Source organism: Ipomoea nil, unplaced genomic scaffold, assembly GCF_001879475.1.
Source record: "Ipomoea nil cultivar Tokyo-kokei standard unplaced genomic scaffold, Asagao_1.1 scaffold1043, whole genome shotgun sequence".
Classification (NCBI taxonomy): domain Eukaryota; kingdom Viridiplantae; phylum Streptophyta; class Magnoliopsida; order Solanales; family Convolvulaceae; genus Ipomoea; species Ipomoea nil.
In genome coordinates, this window is record NW_017617471.1 from 3,795,186 (window position 1) to 3,819,224 (window position 24,039).

The following is a 24,039-nucleotide window of genomic DNA, read 5'->3' on the forward strand; positions in this document are numbered from 1 at the left end:
CGTTATTTTTTGTCAAGTCGTATTATTATTGTGGTCACCCTCTCAATTTTGTCTAATAATGACTGATTTTAGAGCGAGTAATACTATACAATACTTTTTCACATTAAGTAAAAATTATCATGTTGTGAATGTTAAGATTCGATTATATATTTTTATTTACAATTTACAATTTATACACAATAACTAATTGAGTTATTCGTGCGAGATATATTTATATATATTTTCATTTATTACAATATACTTACATATGTTCTTTTTTTTTTTATTACTCATGTTCTAAAGTATAAATTTTATGAATCTACAGTATAGAAATTATGAATTTACATTATAAAAATTATGGAGATGAAACTGTGCCCACCTTACAAAGTGGGCACGTGCTCATAGCATAACGTTTCATTGTAACGGGTTCTGAATTCTGAATTCAATTCTAGTACAATTAGTCTGTGAATTTTCTCTCTTAATTTTTCTTCTTATTTTAGGGTTATGTTAATTATCCCGTGGCCATAAAACCAAGAAGACTGTTAATAGGGCCCGCATGAGTAGCTCAACTGGTCATAGAGATGAAACTTTGGAAGAATGACCCGGGATCGAGTCTCACCAGCGGCAGTGTGGGAGCAACCTCTCAAAGTGAGGGGGGCTCCTTGTGCGCAGTGAGCACCGGACTAGCCTCTATGGTTCATGTTACATCCTCCCAAATGCTCTGTCGGGCCGGGGTGTGGAGAGCCCAAGAAGACTGTTAATAGGTTGTTATTAGGACTTAATTAGGATTACCCGAGTATGGTGAAATAGAGCAATGCAAGAGCAAATCCAGGCAAAACTACATCTTGCTGCAAATACACATTCCAAGCACTGATATAGGGAATTGTCGACACCCGACCACCTATTTTTCCCCACCAGCTGCTGCTTTCAGATGTCTCCATTAATGGATTTCTGTCTGAATTAAGGAATCTTTCCTCTTCATGACAAACAGAGGGGCTTATTTCCACACTGTTTGGCAAAGATCTCAATGCCCTTCTCTGGCTGCTTTCTCTTAATGCAGGAACCCCATTGGATACAGATGTTAGAAGCCAGTATTCCATGCAAACTGATATCATATTCCACAGGGCCAGAGCCATAGCTGATGCAGTGAGGGAGATGAAACTTATGATGCACCCTAAATCGATTCTCCTTATTATTGAATTCATGTTTGTCTGCAGCTCAGAAGGATGGTCTTCTGATATCACCACCACCCTGCAAATGAGACTTTTTTCGAGCTACCGGAGGGTGTACGTGCGTTAAGTGAACTCCGCTTTGTGATCTTAGCTGGTAAATGATCAAAATGAAGTAAACTAACTTAGGTTACGTTGTTCATAACTGATGGACTTAAATCAATAAGGACCAACTTAAACTAAGAGTTGAACTTGTAACTTTAAGAAGCACACTCAACAGCGCCGTAAATAGCTGCAAGGCTTAAAGAATTTGGCCATATATTGTAGGGTACTCGAGGGAACAACCTCAGGGGTTGTTCCTTTCCTACCAAGCAGGTACCTCTTAGTGGAAGTATCAATGATGATACTCAAGCCTATAGGATGAATCGATCTCAAAAGTCCAGTGCCAACGTAGGGTACTCGGGGGACTACCCTAGAGAGCTTTCACTACAGACCCTTTCTTAGAATTGGGAGGTACCTTTCTCGTTAGCACTGTACTGACTCTTTGAGATCACTAATAATTAAGTATTACTCAACAATTTCTTGTTATCACATTATGAGTTTGAATTAGCACCATTATCTCAATTATACAATTCTTGTTTTGCACTTAGAATCCTCTAAATTTCTCAACTATTAATTGAACCTTCTATATTTCTTTCACTTGCAATAAAATGAGTTTTTGTATTAGATGATTGCATGAAGTTGTAGCAGAAAGATCAGAATACTGAAATTAAGTTTAAAATACATGCAGAAACTGATCATACATATATAATGATATATATTATAAGAAAGAAAGCAAAGAAAAAACCTGGCAGTCCATCTGGAAAGGAAGTGTCCAACGTAAAGATATGAAAGTAGAGAAGATGGGAATGGGGGCTGCTGATTTTCTTGATGAAACACTGCTGCCTCATTCATCGTACCGCCGTTTTCTCGTACTTGTTTTGCTACGGATTTCAAGGTTGTCCTCTATCAAAAATTGGGGGTTTTTTTTTTTATAGATGATTTAGGCGACGTCGACGATCACACTGGCCGGCAACAAAGGCTTGGGAGAAGAGTTACGTAAGTTGTAGTAATAGATCATGGATTCATAGTCAACGTGGCCACTAATCAAATTAGAACCAAAATGTCAAAGTGCCATAATTGTTATTGTTATTTATAAGAGTAAAAGACATTTTTGGACATAGACTTATAGTGGTTTGGACAATTTTAGTTCTTCATAACAAAAATTTGTCATTTTTTGGACAGATTTATTATGACGAGGACAATTTTAATCCTCCGTCTATTATGTCGTTAGTTGATCGTTTAAATGAGGGGTATTTGTGTCAATTCAGCTTATTCTCCTTAAAAAATGTCTTTTACTCTATTTATAATGACAATAAGTTCACTAATATAATACTCCCGTTGTATTTAGAGATGGAAATAGGCCGAGCCGAGCCGAGCTTTAGAAAATTAGGCCTGGGCCTGTTACGAAAATTTAAGGCCTAGGCCTGGGCCTGAGCCTGAGCCTGTATGTAGGCTTTTTGTTAGGCTCAAGCCTGAGCCTACAATTAGCATGGCCTGACCTGAATCCTTTTTAAAAGCCTGTTTAATATGTATAACATTAAAAAAGCTTGAAAGTAAGTTCTGCTTTGAGCCTATTTAAAACTTATATATTAAGTCTTTTTTAAAACTTTAATAAGTATTTCTAAATAATTTAAGAAAAATACCTAGCTAATACAAAATTAATATATAACTACATAAGTATATATATTGGTACAATGCAAACATAATAGTATTAAAACATATATAAAATAAAATAAAACAAGTCACAACTTCAACATGATTGTTAACTTGTTTAGGAATGAATTCAATTGTAATATTGATTGTCATCCTAAATTAGTTGTGTGGACCATAACAAAAAGTACATTTTTAATATACTAAATGTACATTATTTGTGTATTGAATGTACATTATATAATATAATGTACACTCAATATAAAAATAATGTACATCCCCTGAATACAATGTACATTATTTTTGTATTGAATGTACATTATTTTTGTATTGAATGGACATTATTTTACATTATACAAAATATGGTCCGCACAACTTGTATGGACCATGGTCCATGCAATAATGATTGATATAATCTCAACATAGGCTTCAAAATGAGCCCAAACCTGGCCTTTTTAATAAACAAGTCAGGCCTATGTAGGCCATAAATAGGCCGGGCCATAGGCCCCTATGTAGAGGCATGGCCTATTCCCACCCCTAATTGTATTAAGTATAATAGAAAATCAATGGGTAAATTAAAAATTAAAAATAAAAAATAGTTAACTGAATATTCCGTTATTAAAGTTTAATTATAGTGACCGAATGCAAGGTATTTAATAAAAATAAATAATACGAGTATAATATAGGGTAAAGTTGAAATAATAATAATAATAATAATAATAATAATAATAATAATAATAATAATAATAATAATAATAATAATAATATAAATCATCCATTTCAAAAAACAAGTATACCAACATTTTTTTAGTTGCAGTTAATTAGGAGTCTAACTTTATTGACTCTTATTAGGTTTGTAGAGGTAGATATTAGGTTTGTAAATTCATATATAATAAATAATCCAATTTTTTTTGGGTACATTTGAAGCCCTCACTGGGCACTATCTTCTTCTCTCAGTTGGAGATCTTCGAGCATCAGCTTCAAGGAGGCTAGAAAGGCCTATTGGCACCGAGTCCAAGATGAGCGTTCCCCAATCTATATTCTGGTCGAAATTCGCAAGTCAGTCAGCACATTGGTTCCCCTCTCGTTCAATGTGAGAAATCTTAAAATTATGAAAACGATTGATGAGGTCAATACAATCTTTTACTAACGCCACCACCGTATCTTCACTTTGATCTCTTTTGTTCACAATGGCCACAATTGTTGTCGCATCCATTTCCGCCCAAACCCTATAGAACCCTTCCCTCAAACAGAGTCGTAAACCCTCCTTTAGGCCCCACAACTCTGCTGAGAAGCTATCTGTGAACCCGATTCTGACTGCGAAACCTTTAACCCACCGGCCGCACTCATCCCGAATGATGCCCCCAGCACTTGCTAAACAACCGGCCGCACTCATCCAATTTACAAACAACTAATAAATATGAAGAATATCAAGTGGCTTGTAGTCCACTGATATCTGGGTGGTCCCTTATGTGGGAGGTTTAAAGTTTGAGCATCGATGTACTATAATATTATAGAGTTAATTCCATAAATGGTCCTTTGACTATAAGCATTTTTAACTTTTTTTATTATTGACTTTCAAATCAATCATACTTTATCCTCAAATTATTAATTTTGTTTCAAATTTGATCATTTGTTAAAGAACTTTGTTTGGGATGCACCAATTATGAAGGCAGAAGTGTAAAATCTAGTGTTTTGGTAGTATATTTCTTCTCCATTATTGTATTGTTTGTGTATAAGTCCATCATATCGTTGCAATTTGTATTGTCTGAAGTATATTATAGATCATAGAATTTATTATGTACAATCATGACAATTTTCATACTATTGATTTATTGAATGACATGTTTTTACCCTCATACGTAAACAATAATGGATAAGAAAGGCATGATACTGACGAAAGCCTATATTTCACACTTTTATCATAATATAATTGATGCATCATAAGCAGATTTCTTAACAAATAATCAATTTTGGAACAAATAATTAAGTTTTTAATTAATTAATGTAAAATATATCTAATAAAATTCAATATAATTAAAAAATAAAGAAAGGTGATCGATCTTTTTACGTCCGGGTCTTTGTTTTTCCGTCCATTCTTGAAATGTCTGTATTTTTCTTTGCATCTTCAATCTTTATTTCTAGTATTCGGATCAATGGATTCTTAACTGCTAAATGGGAATGAATCGGAATTGAAGAATCTGGATGAAACTGTAACGTTTATCCTTTACTATTATTATAACATTAGGATAAGTTATGATAATATTCAGTATTTGATATGTGGTGCAACACTAATAACCTAATAGCTAGACTACCATTATGATTAGGAGTCTAGTTAGGGTTTAAGAGACCTAAAGACAATCAACCATGATGGCCAGTGGTTATATAAGGTCACTAGTCCTCTCACTGCTCACACTACATACCTCATACACCATCTAGAGAGAGCTGAGTAAAATGAGAGACAAAATACTCGTTATCTCTGCAGCAGTCCGGATCGCTCAACCGTATCAAGAACTATGGCTGGAGGTTAGTCGATCCTATTATCACATATTATATGTTGCATGTGATATTTTAGTCTAACAGAAACTCCTCTGGAAGGCATTAAAGTTGCTGATATTGAAGCGCCAGGTATATGATATGAATCATTATTCTTCATTTCTTTGGAAAAGTTTAGTTCTTTTTCTGAATTTCACTTTTTTTTTTTTTTTTTTTTTTTTTTTGCAACTGAAACTCCATATGAGAATCATAGAATCTTTCGCAAAGTTGATATTATCTAATGATTACCCGCATTCACCTTCTGAAGGTTCTCTGGAAGGCATTAAAGTTGCTGATATTGAAGCGCCGGGTATATGATATGAATCATTATTCTTCATTTCTTTGGAAAAGTTTAGTTCTTTTTCTGAATTTCACTTTTTTTTTTTTTTTTTTTTTTTTTGCAGCTGAAAGTCCATATGAGAATCATGGTATCTTCCGCAAAGTTGATATTATCTAATGAGTACCCGCATTCACCTTCTGAAGGTTGTTTCTTTAATTTGCTAGAGTTAAATTATCGTAATACTATAGTTTTTTAGTTTCATTGTTGGCTTGACATCATGTTACATATATGGGAACCTACCTTCTATAACTTTTCATTACTATTTAGCAATTATTCATTTTGTGTTTCTATCTCAAATTAATTTAATTTGCTAGAACTTAGCTGCGCTATTGCCCTTCTCTTCTGGTTTGGTTTCGTCAACAAATGTAGTCCTCTAACGTTGTTGGGTTTTCTTTCTCAACTATATATTAGAATTTTTAGAGTTTTCTTTAAAACAAGTTCATTAGGTGAAAAATATAATATATGTTACTCTTTTCACCAGCTTACCCTTATTATGTTTCTTCCTTTTTGGTCAATCACAATGTTTTTTATGACAAAAATTGTGCATCCAAATATCATACACAATGGTGAGATTCTTAAAGATCCTCTTAAAAAGGATTGGAGTCCAAACTTAGACTTAATGCACGTGTTAATGGTAAGTTCTCTATTTTAAAAATTAGTAAATAAATTAATTACTTGGTTTATACTCAGGTTTTTCACTCTAACATGGTACTAAATTGATTGCTCTCCTGGTAACAGGAGGTCATACGTTTATTGTCTTTATCTACAATGAGTATGCTAAGCTTGCAAAGTTAGTATGATTGTATCTATCCATAACCATAATTCATGACGTTACGTGCGACCTTAGCTATATTATTTGGAAGCTTATATTACTTGAGCACTTTGAAGTTTCTTGGATTGGGTTGTTTACAAATGAGCTCCATGAAGGGTATTTATACCATTCTACCTCCTCAATGGATGGTGGAGATCTACTTAATCCAATGGCTAAGATTTGTCCTCTAGAATCCTCCAAATATCTCTACACAAGTTGGAGGATTGCCAAATGTTTTAGAAAGTTATAAGGATCTCTACAACTACTAGTGTTATATGCATACATCTAAAATATTCTACCAATTATGGGATGCTATGTACATGTACTAGAGAAGTATGCTATGTACATGTGCTAGAGAAGTTCGGAAAGATATAGAAACTCTCGGAAATGTGTACCAATGCTGCACGGACGTTACATAATAATTACTTGTATTATCCCACTATTCAAGTAAAAACTATTTGGTATACGTTCATTATTCTTTACGAGTATTATTTAATTTTTCTATTTTTGTAGATTTTTTATAATAATCATTAAATGTTTTACTTTCATTAATTATATAATGTTTATTCGATGATATTAAATTAATTAACATAGCGTTAAATAGTTTTTATAGAAATCAATTTTCATTAATCAAATTGGTATAAAATTCCATATGAGGAGTCAATTTACAAAATTTTGGGTAAAAATGATAGGCCGTTCTTGTATTTAAAAAAAAAAAAATTATTACATTTACAATTGGTCTATTGAGACTCGAATTAATTGAGAATTTGGGCAATTTATATCGTGCATCACGGCGCACATAGCAATGTGCGTCCAGGCACAAAATGCGCGCATTTCATGCTGATGTCACTCTGTTCATCCGAACAGACCAAACCTCATTATGCATATTCAGTTAAAATTTTAGGTGTATTGTGTTATGAGTTTATGTGTACTCAGTTAAGAGTTTATGTGTATTATATTAACTAAACACATTATGTGTATTCAGTTAAAAGTTTATGTGTATTGTGTTATGAATTTATGTGTATTATGTATTATGTTAGATTATGTGTATTTTGTTATGAGTTTATGTATATTCTGTTATGAGTTTATGTGCATTCGAAACATGAATTTTTTTTTTTTTAAAAAAAAAACTTAACAAAACGACATCATTTTGGGAGGCACGGGATGCACAGTGTTATGTGCACCCTGGTGCAAAGTATAACGATTGGAGAATTTGAGATGTTTATTCAATTAATATTGGAAAATGCTAAACACCCTACGATTGCCATGCGCAAATTAAAACAACCAATACTCTAATTGATGTGGCAAAATTTGAGACATTAGTTTTACTTTTATAATTATAATTTTAACTTTATTAATGGCTAGGATTTTGTCATGTCATGAAGTGATAAATTTAGGAGTGTGTTGCATACTGAATCCCAAGGCACACCAAAAAAGAAAAAGGAGTGTGTAGTATGCTCAATAATAATGTAATAATGGATATATACTTAGTAGCAATTTATATCATGCACTAGGGCGTACATTGTAATGTGTGTTTGGGTGTAAAATGATGTCGTTTTGCACTTTTTTTTTTTTTTGAAAATTCTGTTTTTCTGTGTTTATTGTTAATTTGTTAAAAAAAATCATGTTTTGAAAATGTACATAATTATATACTAAAATGTGCATAATTGATGATGTGATAATCATATTCTCACAACACAGAAGTGAGAACCTATTTAAAGGAAGACAAGTTTTTGCTGAAGAACTCAGGTGTTGAGCATATAGCCATTAATGTGCAATCCAATTATCAGCTTAGGTTTTTAGTTGAGATGGAACACATGCTTCAATTTGGTATCAGAGCGAGACCAAAGGTCATGAGTTCGCAGCGCCATCCATACGCGACTAAGGTTCACGTGTTGCTTGAAACCCACCGCACACGTGAGGGCATCGACCATATATGCTGAAACCTTTCGCAATTAGATTATCGTCTTCAAAATTAATAGCATAAACTGAAACCGAGTTCATCTTTGCTCAATTTTCCAACAAACGATGAATCATATATGAACTAATGAAACAACAATCCAAAATTTCAATACTTTGAAGATTCAAACAATTTGTGGATAGTGCTAGAATTGACCAATCATTGATGTAATAATTCTTAGAAAATTAATTTTTCGCAATTGCCTCAAACTCAAAGATAAAGCCTTAATGCCATCATTTGTAATTGTCGGTTCATTTCGCTCCCCATGATCCTTAGATCTTAGCCAACTTATATCTAACTCTTCCAAACACGGGAAACAACAAGCAATTCTCTTCAAATGAGAATTGCCTAAAACATGTATATTCTTTCACTTTAAAACCTTCAAATTCTTCGATCCAAAATCCTTCGACTCATCAAAGGAGATTCGGGTCTGATTAGAGATATCAAGTTCTTGAAGATTTAGCAAGCACTAATGCCGGATTTCAAAGAAAATTGTAGTGATATCACCACGGAAATTGCTGAGATTAACGGAAACGATGTCAGAAAAACGGTGAAAGAGTTTAAGGAGGGTACCACTAATGATCGGATGGGTGAGGGATAATCGGCGGCGGAGATAATTCGTGAGTGCATAGAAACTCTTGCAAACGAAGGAGAGGGATTCGTCGCAGTCGCGATTGAGTTTTGTGAATATCAAATCTCAAATATCATCTGGCAAGTCTTTGCAGTCGCGATCTAGTTTTATGAATATTAGATCCCAAATATCATCTGGCGATCGAGTTTTATGAATATCAGATCCCAAATATCATATGGCAAGTCTTTGCATGGCTCTGTCATGTTTATGGAAAATGGAGTTTTTCTTGACGAACAAGAATTGCATGTACGGGTGTTATTGGCAACAGTTAATACAATTGAAGCATGTGCTCCATCTCAACTAAAAGCCAAAGCTAATGGCTCTGATACCAAATTGAAGCATGTGCTCTATCTCAACTAAAAGACTAAACTGATGGCTCTGATACCAAAAATTGAATTATGTGCTCCATCTCAACTAAAAGCTTAAGCTGATGGCTTTGATACCAAATTGAAACATGTGATTCATCTCAACTAAAAGCTTATGCTTGATGGCTCTAATACCAAATTGAAACATGTGCTACGTCTCAACTAAAAGCCTAAGTTGATGACTCTGATACCAAATTGAAGCATGTGTTCCATCTCAACTAAAAGCTTGATGGCTCTGATACAAAATTGAAGCATGTGCTCCATATCAACTAAAAGCCTAAGCTGATGGCTCTGATACCAAATTGAAGCATGTGCTCCATCTCAACTAAAAGCCTAAGTTGATGGCTCTGATACCGAATTGAAGCATGTGCACCATCTCAACTAAAAGTCGAATCTAATAGTTGAATTGTCATCTCATGTGTGCGGGCCGATTACTTTTGATAAGCTCCAAGCCCATGGAGATAAAAACTTAAGCTGGTGAGCTCCAAGCCCAGAAAGATAAAAACTTAAGCTCGTGACTCTCAATTCGGCATGACTCTGATACCAAATTGAAGCATGTGCTCTATCTCAACTAAAAGCCTAAGTTGGTAGTTAGATTGCACATTTATGTTTATATATATTACTAGCATTTTGTACGCGCGATGCGCGAAAACTTATGTCCAATATTAAAATATTTGTAAGTAACAAAATTTACAAAATTAGTTAAAATTATGTTTTGCAATTTCTTAAAGTGATGATACTTTTGAATTATCATATATTTGAATAATATAGTGATAAAAAAAATTATATTTTTATATAATAATAATTTACAAATAATACTAAGCTAACACTCACATATATGATATATTGATATGGATACACAAATAATATATATATATATATATATATATATATATATATATATATATATATATATATATGATACACATATACAATTTAGCAAAATGCACGGAAGTATTTTATAGGAAAAATAATGCACATTTTGATTAATTATATTTAATTAAATATAATTTATAATTAAATTAATTGTTATATGATAATTTTAATAAAATGATAATTAAAAATAGGAAAAAGATATGATAGATGTAGGTGTATGGTAAGATTGGTAGATATATTAAAAATTAATGGTGTTATAGCGGTGTAAGGGTGATTTTGTCCAATGTAATTGAATGTACAACAATTAAAGCAAAATGTATATATTTATTAGTATATAAAAAAAGGGACAAAAATCAAGGACATAACTTGTATTGACACTTATTATGTTTTTAGATATGCTCAACAAGTACAATATGTCTATACCGTCAAATTTGAATTTCAAATATCACATAATAAAAATAATTTTATATAATAGCCTTTTTATATTTTAATTTCTTTAAATATCAGTTTTTTTTTTAAAGCCAACATATAAGACTTGGTTTAATTTTTAGATAATATCTATATAAATTAATTGAATAATGCTACATACTCATCTTATATTTCTCTTTTAATCTTTTACTCTTGACGAGTCATGAACTTTTTAGTATTTGAGTATTAGAACAAAGCCAAGTTACAAGTTTTGCTTGGAGTTTTTGTTAGTTTTACATTGTCAAACTGGAAAGAGAAAACATAATTAATTTTTAAAAAAAAATATACCACGTTGACGCGCAAATGATGAAAATGGAGTTTATATATATAGTGGCGGAGGCATGCGTATGCCATGGGGGGCCTTGGCCCCCCTCCCTATTTTTTTTTAATATTATATACCGTGGCGGAGGATGTGTATGCCCTCCCCATTTTTTTTTTTAATATTATATATGTGTTAAATTGTTTTAAAATATATTATATAAAATTTTAAAATTTTGTTGTTCTTTCAAAATATTTGGTCCCCCTCCCACTTAAATTAATCTTACAGGTTAAGTTGTAAACTTCTTCATCTGCTCAACTCATCCAGTTCTCTCCCATTTCAAATTATGTTTTCCCTATGTTGTTGACTCACATTCAAATTAAACCCCATTAACCTACCTACTAGTTTCTCTCACCATACATATATGCGGCATATACAATATAACAAAATAATTTATCATTAATAAAATCTATGCATATTTTTCAGGGAAAACAACGCTTTTGGCCTCTCAATTGTTTTACTTTTGAAAATTTAGCCCTTGTGAATTGATTTGAACAAACCTAACCTTTAATTGTTCATAATGTGACACATTATTTGGTTTCTCGTGTTATATAATTAGAATTATTTTTAATAATTTATATAATTTATTTACTAATTAAAAATATTTTTTATTATAAATAAATACATAAATTTTTTTAAATTAAAAAAAAAAAAAAAAAACAGCCACCTGACAGCCGGTGGTTGTCTTCTTCATGGAGACGGCCATGGCCAGCGCCCTCGTTCCAGACGGAGGGGACTGGAACGAGGGCGGCGGCAAAGGTCGCAACCCTTGTTCCAGATGGCCATGGCCGTCTCCCTTAGACGGTCGTAGCCGTTCAGCAGGACGACCACAGTGTATGTATATGTATATATTCTTTTCTTCCTCAAAATTCATATTTAATAGTAATGTCTTGATTTTTCTCTCTTCCCCACTAAACTTCATACTCTAAAAAATTGAGCTAAAATCGGGAGTGCTCTTAACTAAATTCATTTTTTAAATTTGTAATGCAATCAATCAATTTATGGATACTCAATAAATGAAAGTCACATCAGAACCGAAAAGATGAGAATGAAAAAAAAAAAAAAAAAGCATATTCCAAAATAAAACATATGCATGTATCAACTCATAAATTAAGAATTCGAAATTTCAAACAATGAGTTTTAAGATGTGTATGTGATCAAATGTTGTTGCGGTTAGGGCTCTTAACGAACTGAACATAAACGAACGAAGGTTGTTCGTGTTCGTTTGTTAAGTTTTTTGAAAATCGTGTTTGTGTTCGTTTGTTAAGCGTTTGTTTGTGTTCGTTAACGTTCGCCAACACGTTCACGAACGTGTTTGTTAATGTTCGTGAACACGTTCGTAAACGTGTTCGTTAACGTTAACAAACACGTTCACAAACATGCTCATTAACAAGCACGTTCACAAACATATTTATTTACGTTCATGAACACTTAATAAACAAACACGTGCACATGTTCATGATCACAATTCATTCGTGAACAATAAATAATTTACGTTCACGAACAATAATCAAACAAACAACACAACTACATAACTAATATAATATAATATAATATATATGTTTGTGAACATGTTCACGAACATTATTAAACGAACACAAACGAGTTTGTTCACGAACATTATTAAACGAACATAAACGAGCTTGTTCACGAACATTAGTAAACAAACACAAATGAGTTTGTTCACGATCTCTTAGCAAACGAGCTTAGAACTGTTCAAACTCTGTTCTTTTATTAACCGAGCTCTAAATTTTGTTTGTTAATGTTCGTTTACCTTAACAAACGAACATAAACGAATTCTTACCGAACACAAACATTAGTAGTTTGCCGAAAGCTCTGTTCGCTAACACCCCTAATTGCAGTGTATTAACTTTTTCATATATAATAGTATGCAAATCACACAAAAAAAGTTATTTTTAATAATTAATTTTTGTAATTTTAAGTATGAGAATTATGTTATGCTCTATCAAGTCGATCACTCATCTCTCAATTATTCCTATAATTGAGGTTATAAGGTATGGCTGATCTGCCTAGGGCCTAACAAATTTGATATTGTGATTTGTGAAGGGCGTTGGACCTACCGATAAAAAAAAATAAAGATATTATCAACAACCCAATCATTCTTATCGAGTTGACAAATTAATCACATCCACTGCTTATTAAATTTCATTGAAACCCCATCTTTCTTAAAAGGGTTTTGTTACTTACTCTTTTGGGAGCCCTTTATAGTGTATTTGATAATACTAATAAGTATTAGCAATCGTTATACTGTGCATCCGTATGCACCATGCATGGTGCATACGGATGCAAAAATGACGTCGTTTTGAAGTCTAACTTAAAAATAAATAAATTCAGAATTGCATAACTACACATTCATAATTTCATAACTATACATCCAGAATTACATAACTACACATTCATAATTTCATAACTATAAATCCAGAATTGCATAACTACACATTTATAAGTTCATAACTATAGATCCAAAATTGCATAACTACACATCCATAACTTCATAACTATAAATCCAGAATTGCATAACTACACATCCATAACTTCATAACTATAAATCCAGAATTGCATAACTACACATCCAGAATTGCATAACTATACATCCAGAATTTCATACCTAAAAATCCAGAATGAATGAACTTAAAAATGAATAACATAATGTTGTTGTTGGGAATCGAAACTAATTTTTTTAAAAAATAGGACACGCGTTTTGATGCAAAACGACGTCGTTTTTGCATCCGTATGCACCATGCATGTGGATGCACAACATAATTTGCCTAAGTATTAGAGCTTCATATTTACTTGATGATCGCTACTTATAATATATTAGATTGAGATTGTAATTGTTCTATTAAACACATTTTAAAAAGAAACAAATAGATGTGACTTATGACTTTGGCTCCTTTTAATTTGATGAATCATAAGGCATCCTCAATAGTTAGATTTTTGTACAAATTTTAAAATGTCAAGTAGAAGAAAAGGAGGGAAGAGAAAAAACAAGAAAATGAGTTTTCTGGGAAAAAAAAGTTTTGGTAACGCACCCCACTGGGCGTTGTTGTTGTGCCTCACACAGTTTAATCTTCCAGTTGAATGTCAATGCAATATGGTTTTTAGAAATTCAACTAAAATCTCTTTAATGGGCTGTTTGGTTCATGGAATAGACCTGGAATGACATAGCATTCTTAGTAATAGGTCTATTCCCCTGTTTGGTAACTATTTGTATTCCCAAGAACATTGTTCCCAGGAATGACCTATTCCCCTTGCAAGGGGAATACAGATTCCTAGGGGGCCCCTGGTATTAGGCTATTCCTAAGTTCTCAAGAATAGCCTAAAATTTCTATTTCCTATTTTACCCCCAATTAAATTTATTTCCTATTTCACCGTCATCGCCACCACCACTACTACCACCGTTGCCGCCGCCACCACTAGCACTGCCACCACCACTTTCGCTGCCGCTGCCACCGCCACCACCACCATCATCACCATCGCCACCACCACAACCACCGTCGCCCCCACCAGCATATATTTTTATAAGGGTATTTATGTATTTTAAAACATATTTCATTTCTATTTCTTAAACTAACCAAATACTGTAATATAATTTCTAATGTATATTCCTTTCGCTAACCAAACAATAGAATACAATTCCTATTATATTCATTGCATATTCTATTCCTTATGTAATAACATTCCTATTACCTTAAAATTCATTCTGTGAACCAAATGTGCGGTAAGTGTGTGAGTTCTACAAATTGTGATCATTCTAGAGAATTCAAACGAAATTTAATTATTTTTGTAAATAGAAACGGTAACTTTAACTCTTTTATTTTGACAACATAATCGTTGTAGTTCATCTGTTCGGGCATGAAAACGTTTGTCTACATGATTATATTTTACTTGTAGTCTTTTTGTAAAGTATTGATAATTGCTACGGGGGTATTTGCTACTAATCATCCCCGTTAGTACATAGATCAAATATGTCATCTAAGAAAATAAAAATAAAAAATGAAATTTTCAAGACAAAAGGAGCTAAAACGGCTATATCGCACATGCCATTTTTCAATTATAAAATGTGTATGAAACAGAAAAAAAAAAAAAATTAACTATAATTTTTTTTAAGAAAAAGCAAAAACGGTATTTAATTTTTAATTAATTAATTCCTAAAATATACAGTATCTAATAAAATTCAAATTCAAAAATAAAAAATAAAAAATAAAAAATAAATCACTTTCGGTATTTGGCAATTGAGTTCATTGGATCCGCGGAGAAAAGCGGTGGAACAAGGGTAAAATCGTAATTTTATACTCGCGTCGCCTCCATTTTCTGTCGTGTCTTTTCTCCCAATATAAACACAGCAATATTCTTCTCTCTCTCTGTGACTGAATCCGCTGTTTGTGGGCATTGTACGCTTCTGCAGGTGCGTATGTACCTACGTATATTCACATTTTATGCGCTTTCGCTATCATCGATTCATCCAATTCTTTGTTTTGGGGAAAAGGGATAGCTTTTTGAATGTTGTGGTTTTTACTTCTCTTGTTTGAGCTAGGCATTGAGAAGGCAAGAACCCTATAATCGGTTCCTCTTTCTTTTTGCCGCACGTTTTCTCCCCGACGGCGAAAAAAAGGTGATCTTTTTCCGTCTGGGTCTTCGTTTTTTCCGTCCATTCTTGAAATGCCTGTATTTCTCTTTGCATCTTCAATTGGATCTCGTGTTTCTTCTTCTGCTTACCAATCAACTGAGTTCTTAACTGATAAATGGGAATGGGGGATTGTGTGCTGCATATAAGGTTTTTCCTTTTGGAAAAAGGAAAAGAATATCTTTTGAGGGTTGAATATTTGATTTTTATATCTGATAAGTGGTGTCCCATTGATGGAAAGTTCTTTTCTTCAGGGCTTAGGACTTATGCAGTTTTGGTTACCTTTCAGTAGGATCTTGAGTTTAACAATTAAGATATTCCTTGTGGTTACTTTTTAGTGGAAAAGATACTTCCCAATAGAAGCTGTGGCAAGATCTTTGCTTCCACCTTATTTTTTGTGATTTTGGTTTGCTTTTGAAGAGTATGAGTGTTTTGATTGTTATAGCAACTTTAAAGTTAATAGTTTGATTTATTGACCAAGTGTGTTTATCTGGTTCAATCTTTAGTAATGTGTTTATCTGGTTCAATCTTTAGTAATGTGTTTATCTGGTTAGTTTCTTTCAAAAAAAAAAAAAAAAGTTAATTGTTTGATTTATTGACCCGCCATTTGGATGAAAAGTACTAGTTTATATCACATTCACTTAGATTTAAGATGGTAAAATTGCTACTAAGAACAAGATTACCAGAATGCATCGATAGTAGGATACGCCCGTTACACTTGTATTACTATAATCTATACCAAATATACAAAACATGTTGAAATCCAGTTTCTGGGAAAGTATCATTACAATAAATACCTAGAGGCTTTCTTTATGTGCACATGAGGGTAAATAAGTGGTGAAATGTTTTCATGTCAGGTATTCGAAACAGAATAATTCCCCAACGACCTGTGCGATGGGCATCGATTAGTTTATAAGGGGGTTACGAGTGATCTAACTTATCCGAAAACTGAAAGTCCAATGATTTAGCGTCAAAGAGAATTGAATGGATTACGATATGTTATCTTTTAACAATCTTTCTCCTTATCTTCTTTCCACGTGAGCATAAAAAGCATAATATTAGAATGTTAATTTATACAATCCATCTCAATTTTGCAATGTTGAAAAAATCGCTAGGCGCCTAGGCGGGCGCCTAGAGGCCGACCACCTAGTGCCTAGGCAGGTGCCTAGGAGGCCGACCGCCTAGCGCCTAGGCGCGATTTTTGCAACACTGCAATTTTGTATGTCATGCTCTGTAGGCACTAATTGCCATTTGGAAGTTTGTCCTGCACTGCTTTGTGTAATTGGTCGTTTTATTTTTAATATTTACTAACCAATGTTTTGGACTGTGAAAAGGACTACTGGGACTGGGTTGTTCATTTTGATTTACTGCTAGCTGAATATACTTATTAATCCTAATATGAAATAGTTTTTTTATTTTCCCTTTTCTTTTGTGCAGGGTTGTTTGTCTTTAGAGTTGATTAATTGACAGTGAGGGCGCTTGGCATTTACCTGCCTTATTGATTTGCTGCAGCAAAGTTAACATTTTCTCCTGGGAGGCGAGGATCAGTTTTTAAATTAGTTTGGCTATGGTAATTTACTAATTATTCCTGGAATCATTTTTTTCAGTATGGATTTATTGGTATTCTACAGAGCAATATATATTTATTTTGCCAAAGTATATGTTATTATATTTCCTTGAAGCGGGACTTCGAAAGATATTTGAATCTTTTTGTTAAATTGATAAAGAGTATTCAAATATCTATACCAGATATCGAGTCATGATTTAAGCATATCTTTCTCTTAATAAATTCATTATTCGTTTGACTAGTAACCCCTTGATACTTTGGGTTGTTAACTTAGGCGGCAACCAATGAAAATCTCCCACCAAATGTGATAAAGCAATTAGTTAAGGAATTGAAGAATCTTGATGAAACTCCTCCCGAAGGCATTAAAGTTGGAGTAAATGATGATGACTTTTCAACTATATTTGCTGATATTGAAGGGCCAGGTATCCTTTATCTGCTATGAATAACATCGTTCTTTGGGAAAGTTTAGTTCTTTTCTCAAATTTCGCCTTTTTTTTGCAGCTGGAACTCCATATGAGAATGGCATCTTCCGCATGAAGTTGATATTATCTAATGATTTCCCGCATTCACCCCCTAAAGGTTGTCTCTCTAATTTATTGGAGTTAAATTATAGTAATAGTATAGTTTCTAGTTTCATTGTTGGTTAATTTTTTTTGACATATCATCGTTGGAATGGCATATCAACAATTTGCCCTCTCATTCGATTTAGCTATTGCCCTTTGTCTTCTGGTTTTATATCAACAAATGTAGTCTTCTAACGTTGTTAGGTTTTCGTTCTCAACTATAGACTAGAATTTTTAGGAGTTTCCTTTAAAACAAGTTTATTAGGCGAAAAATGTTTCTCTTCTCACCAGCTTTCTGTTGGCTTTCCCTTAACTAAAAACAGAAAACAAATAGATTCTTAGTTGTTAGTTGTTTGTTGTTGCTAATCTAAACATGAAACCCTTTTTATGTTTCCTCCTTTTGGTCTCTTAGGTTTTTTCCTGACCAAAATTTTTCATCCAAATATCGCAACCAACGGTGAGATCTGTGTAAATGCTCTTAAAAGGGATTGGAGTCCAAACCTTGGCTTAAGGCACGTGTTAATGGTAAGTTCTCTCTACTTAAAAAATTAGTAAATAATATTAATTAGCTTATACTCGTATATTGTGTAAGTTGGCTTTTTCACTCTAATATGGTACTTAAATTGCTCACGAACAGGTGGTTAGATGTTTATTGATAGAACCTTTCCCGGAATCAGCTTTAAATGAACAGGCTGGCAAGATGCTTTTAGATAACTACGAGGAGTATGCTAGACTTGCAAGGTTAGTGATGATATGGTTTCATCAACATCATCTCATTTGTATCCATAAAATTAGAAATTGAAAATTTGCCATTTAGTTATCGGAGAATTCTTGTTGAAATAGTAAGAGGCGACTGAACTAGAAATGCTAGTCATTAAGTTTTACTCTGTGAACAAAATCGACAACTATAGACGAACCAAGCTAATAGATGCTCCTGTTTCCTAATTTTTCAGGCTTTATACTGGGATTCATGCTATGAAGCCGAAGCCCAAACTAAAAGGCGGGGCGATTTCTGAATCGACCACTGCACTGAATGTTGACCAATCAAAGTCCTCAGCATTTGTGGATAAGAAGAGTGTGGCGGTCTCGAGTGTTCCTCTCCCACAACCATCTCCACTCGCCCCTTCATCCAAAGCGGGGAACAGCCTGGACCAGCCGGCTTTGCCCAGTTCAACAGCGAATTGCGGTTCAGCAGCAGCCCCGCTAGCCCAAAAGAAGGAAGCTGGGTTGGCAAAGGCCCATGCAGACAGAAAGAAGATGGATGCCAGAAAGAAAAGTTTGAAGAGATTATAAGGTGTTTCCAATGAGGATGGATGCAATTTTCTATTTTCACTTCCTTGCAATGTAGTAGTAGTAAACATAAGAAAGAAGTTTGTACTATTATTATTATTATTATTATTCAGATTGATGATGTTCTTGGTACCAATATTTCCTAAGAACAATGAAATAGCCCACATTTGGGATTTGGGAAGTCACTCATATTTTCATGCTATAAATCCTAAGAATCAACCTTCCAATCTCATGTATCCTAATCATGTGAAAACCATCTTGTTAATTTAATTGCTCAAATTACATCATACAAGGAGTCTAGCTTCACTAGGAATCAAAAGTTTTTTACTAGAGAAAAAATTTGATTAAACATTGCAGCAAACTATATATATCTTGCGGTTTACTTCCTCTCACACGTTTTCAAGGCCAGAGACGTGAGGGGTTTTTAGGTTTGGGGTTCAAATTTAAACCCAAAGAAGCTTTCTATAAATGCAAGTTCACATAGATGGATGTGTTATACTTAATCCCAAAGGATAGTTGAACTACCACAAACTTAATCCCAAAGAAGCCTTCTATAATGCAAGTTCACAAAGAAGATGTGTTATACTTAACCCCAAAGGGTAGTTGAACTATTACCTATAATGAATAATTTAATACGAGCCTTTAAATTAACAAGATGGTGCAGTGTTATAAGTTATAACAAAGCTACACCGGGATCACTTTAGGTGAGATATAACAAAGCTATATTCATTATCTGCATTTCAGTGCATTATAATAATTTCAAAATTCCACCCAACAGAAATACTGAAATAGTGCATCTTCAAATAGCAAAAGTATACATATATAATAATAATAATAATGAAATAATAAATGAAGTGAAACTTTTAACAACACAATATAACGTGGGAGATAAAAGGATTCTACTACCCTTACAACAATAGAGAAAAATTACATTAATTCAACATCCGACCTTAAACCATCCAATAAACAAGGAAAATAGAAAGACTTGGGAATCCATTGTACTAACTTAACCCATCCAAATTCTAGTTCTCTTCAAATTCTAGTGGTTTTTAAAGATTTAGGTTGAGGAGGGGAAATCACTTGGCCATCATAACCTTAACGAACTCCTCATAGTTGATTTGGCCATCGCCATCAACATCAGCTTCCCTTATCATCTCATCCACTTCCTCGTCAGTGAGCTTCTCACCAAGGTTTGTCATCACATGGCGAAGCTCAGCAGCAGAGATGAAACCGTTCTGGTCCTTGTCAAAAACTCTAAAAGCCTCTTTCAGTTCCTCTTCAGAATCAGTGTCCTTCATCTTCCTGGCCATGAGATTTAGAAACTCTGGGAAGTCGATGGTTCCATTGCCATCAGCATCGACTTCATTTATCATATCCTGTAGCTCAGCTTCGGTGGGATTCTGTCCCAATGACCTCATCACAGTCCCAAGCTCTTTGGTAGTGATGCAACCTGCAGTACTAATGAGGATTAACTTATGTTCCAATCAACCCAAGACTGCAGTTCAGGAAAAAAGAGTGAAAATATACAAGCTTGAAGCTTCTGCCACTCAGAAGCAAAAGGGCAAATGAATGATGACAATTAACCAGATACAAGGCAGGTCCTTGATAGCCAATGATTCAAAGAACTCTTTAGAGCCATCCAACATGTCACATTAAATTAACTAATATGCATTTAGAAATTAAAAGATGACAATTTTGCGAAAAGAATGAAGCTTACGACAAGTAATGCAAACAACATTATCCTTCCTGAAGGATTAACCACATTTTCTACAATTATTTCAGATCTAGCACTGCAATCACCACTTCGGCCCTGTTTGGCTTCATGAATCAAGTCTAAAAGTTTTTATTTTTTCAGAACATCTTGGAAATGGAAAGAGAACTGAAGTTGAAGATAATAATCTCGCTCATAACAATGTAAATTAGGGATGTTAAGATGACGTAAGAAAATGACAATAGTAACAAATACTCCAGTTTGTATATCGATAAATCTTAAAATTTGTATTTCCGTTCCAAATTTGAAAAAAAAAATTATTCGTATTCAATAAGTCAAATTAAAATTCCAAGGAGATGACAGAAATTATAGTCATCCTCAAATCAATCAGCTCAGCCCCGCCTCATAGTCTATTCCTTAAGCAGGTAAAGGCATAGAAGGGGAACGAAAAAGGCAAATGCATCCTGCATAAATTGATAGTAACATGCAAGCATATAAAATCATGTTGATACAACTCAAATTATTCTTAGGAGAAAACAAGCCCTTAGGGGCTTTCAGTCACCAAATACACCTGGAAATCTAAATCATTTCTTCAAATTCAAAGGTTCAATGCACATCTCCGAGTCAACAACTTTCAGATTCAAAAGTCGAATAAAAATGTCACGGAGATGACAGAAATTATAGCCATCCACAAATCGATCAGCTCGGCCGCATAGTTTATTCCTTAGAACAGATAAACGCAGATAAGGAAAAGAAAAAGGCAAATGCATAATGTATAAACTGCTAGCACATGCACACATATAAAATCATGTCGAGAAAACTCTAAATCATTCCTAGAACAAAACAAGCCCCTAGGCGCTATCGGTCACCCTATACACCGTGATATCTAAACGATTTCTTCAAATTCAAAGGCTCAACGCATATTTCCGAGTCTCCAGCTCATTTCCTCTACCAAATCGGCTCCGAACTAAAGATCAAAACAAACCAGATCTGTGCGCATATAATCAGGCAAATAAACACACACACAAAAAAAAAAAAAAAAAAAAAAAAAAAAGCTAACAAATAATAAAAACGGATACATATACAAACGCAGCACAACAAAATACAGTAACGGATAAGAGAAAGGAGAGAAGCGAACCATCGCCGTCCTTGTCGAATAGGCTGAAGGCCTCCTTGAACTCGGAGATCTGATCGTCGGTCAGCTGATCCGCCATGTCTATGCAGTTAGTTTAGTTTTTTTTTCTCGTCAAAGAAGAATGAAAATGGGAAAGAAGACGAGAGGAAGATAGTTCTGGAAATGGGAGTTCGATATTTGTTTCCGCCTTAGGTTTCGGAGGACGAGAGGAGAGTGTAGCCTTTTATATAACGACCAATCACCATTTTGCTTCAATCCGGACGTCTCCTCCTCCTACGAATCTCTATCCTTTTGCTTCCGTCTTTCCCTCTTTGCCCCTCTCTCATTTCTCTTTGTTTTTCCTAATTTTTTCTGTGTCCAAACAAATGTTATTTACTTTATCATATCTTATATTTCTGATTCAATTTATATAATATTAAAAGTGTCAACTACTATATAGTATGATGATACTTTTATTTCTATTTTAAATAGATACTTTTATTTTCATTTTAAATAGATGGTCACCGGATCGAACCTTGGTGGTGGGGTCATAGATTCTTTGGGCTAAGAAGATTTGAGAAAGTGTAAAACAGATACGAAAAGTATTTACAATTTAATTTTCATAATATTAAATTTAATATTAATGTATAAAATTTATAAACTTATAAATTCTATTAAAAGTACTAATAAATATAAAAATAAATAAATTTTAAAATTATAAGAAAATAAGCAAAGAAATGATTAATTTGATTAATAAATAGTAAACGTAGGTAAAACGCGATAAATGAAATATTTAGGTTAAATTTTATATTATATATATAATTCAAGAAAAATAGCAATTTTTGTTTCTAAATATAAAAAAATATTAATTTGAATATCTCAAGTATATCTATTACTACTTCTATTTCTCAACAGTCTATAAAGTCACTTTTATTTTTTGAGTTTTATTAAGGTTAATTTTTTTTAAAAAATACTTTATAGACAATTGAAGGATGAAAAAGTTATTTTGTAAATAATTGATGAACAAAAAGTATTATTTATATGTAATTTACGAGCGAAAAAATGATATTTTTTAATATTTCATTTTGAGATGCAATGTATGTAACAACTACGTATATTTACAAGTTAATCATAAATTTGATCAAACTCACAATGAGTTAGTCAGATAAGATTTATCAAAGTGATAAAAATTTGGTAAAAAAAATTGTAATTCATATAATATTGTCATTTTTTAACCACAAGGAACAAATCATACTTAAAAAATATATATTGACATTTAAGGTATTGTTTACAAATGTTGTTAGTGTTACTCAACCTAAGTCATATAATTTGGTGTAAATTATTTTTTGTATATCCAAAAAAGAAGAAGAAGAAGTATAACTTTAAAAAAATTAAAATATATTTTAATACTTTTAAATAAATAATAATACTTTTCAAAAATGAATAAATAATAATAATAATAATAATAATAATAATAATAGTAATAATAATAATAATAATAATAATAATAATAATAATAATAAACATACAAAAAAAAAAAAAAGCATTTAAAGGTCTGACTATTCTTTAAAATAAAAGGGGTATTACGGTAAAATAGAAAAATAATTGTACGCAGCACTCTACTAGAAGTAAACACGTAGGTTGACAGCTATACATTATATCGCACACTGTTTGTAAACGTCTTAATCTGGTCGAATCAAGAGTTGCCACGTGGGTGGAACAACGGTTCGTTTGGCGAAGACTGAAGAGAGTAACTGACAGCGGAATAAAATAATAAGCAGTTGGCTTATTATTGCAGTATTAAATGATGTACAAATTACTGAATTCCGTGATAATTTCCTACTCTCTCCATCATTACCCAAACGCGGTTCCTACGCGTGAATGGCTTTCTGCTCTTGCCACGCCAAATAAGACACGGAGTGTGTATAAAAATAAAGAAAA

General features: G+C 33.1%; 2 protein-coding genes across 4 annotated transcripts; one reads left to right on the forward strand and one right to left on the reverse strand.

Moving 5' to 3' along the window:
- The first annotated feature begins 15,575 nt into the window (after window positions 1-15,575).
- LOC109181707 (ubiquitin-conjugating enzyme E2 22-like) lies at window positions 15,576-19,475 on the forward strand. 3 transcript variants are annotated; one of them, XM_019331598.1, is made up of 8 exons: window positions 15,578-15,634; window positions 15,764-15,841; window positions 17,291-17,423; window positions 17,695-17,842; window positions 17,922-17,999; window positions 18,396-18,508; window positions 18,621-18,724; window positions 18,937-19,475. In XM_019331598.1, the coding sequence occupies exons 3-8, from the start codon at window positions 17,421-17,423 to the stop codon at window positions 19,274-19,276; spliced, it is 786 nt and encodes a 261-aa protein (XP_019187143.1). In that variant the 5' UTR covers window positions 15,578-15,634; window positions 15,764-15,841; window positions 17,291-17,420; the 3' UTR covers window positions 19,277-19,475. The 3 variants fall into 3 exon arrangements, with proteins under 3 accessions (XP_019187144.1, XP_019187143.1, XP_019187145.1); XM_019331599.1 differs by lacking the exon at window positions 15,764-15,841 and having other exon boundaries at window positions 15,576-15,634; XM_019331600.1 differs by lacking the exon at window positions 15,764-15,841 and having other exon boundaries at window positions 15,618-15,638.
- A 641-nt stretch (window positions 19,476-20,116) lies between these two features.
- LOC109181708 (calmodulin-7) lies at window positions 20,117-22,335 on the reverse strand. Its single transcript, XM_019331601.1, has 2 exons — window positions 22,123-22,335; window positions 20,117-20,723 (listed from the first exon to the last, which is right to left on the reverse strand). Exons 1-2 carry the CDS (start codon window positions 22,196-22,198, stop codon window positions 20,350-20,352), a joined length of 450 nt encoding a protein of 149 aa, XP_019187146.1. The 5' UTR covers window positions 22,199-22,335; the 3' UTR covers window positions 20,117-20,349.
- Between the last annotated feature and the right edge of the window lie 1,704 nt (window positions 22,336-24,039).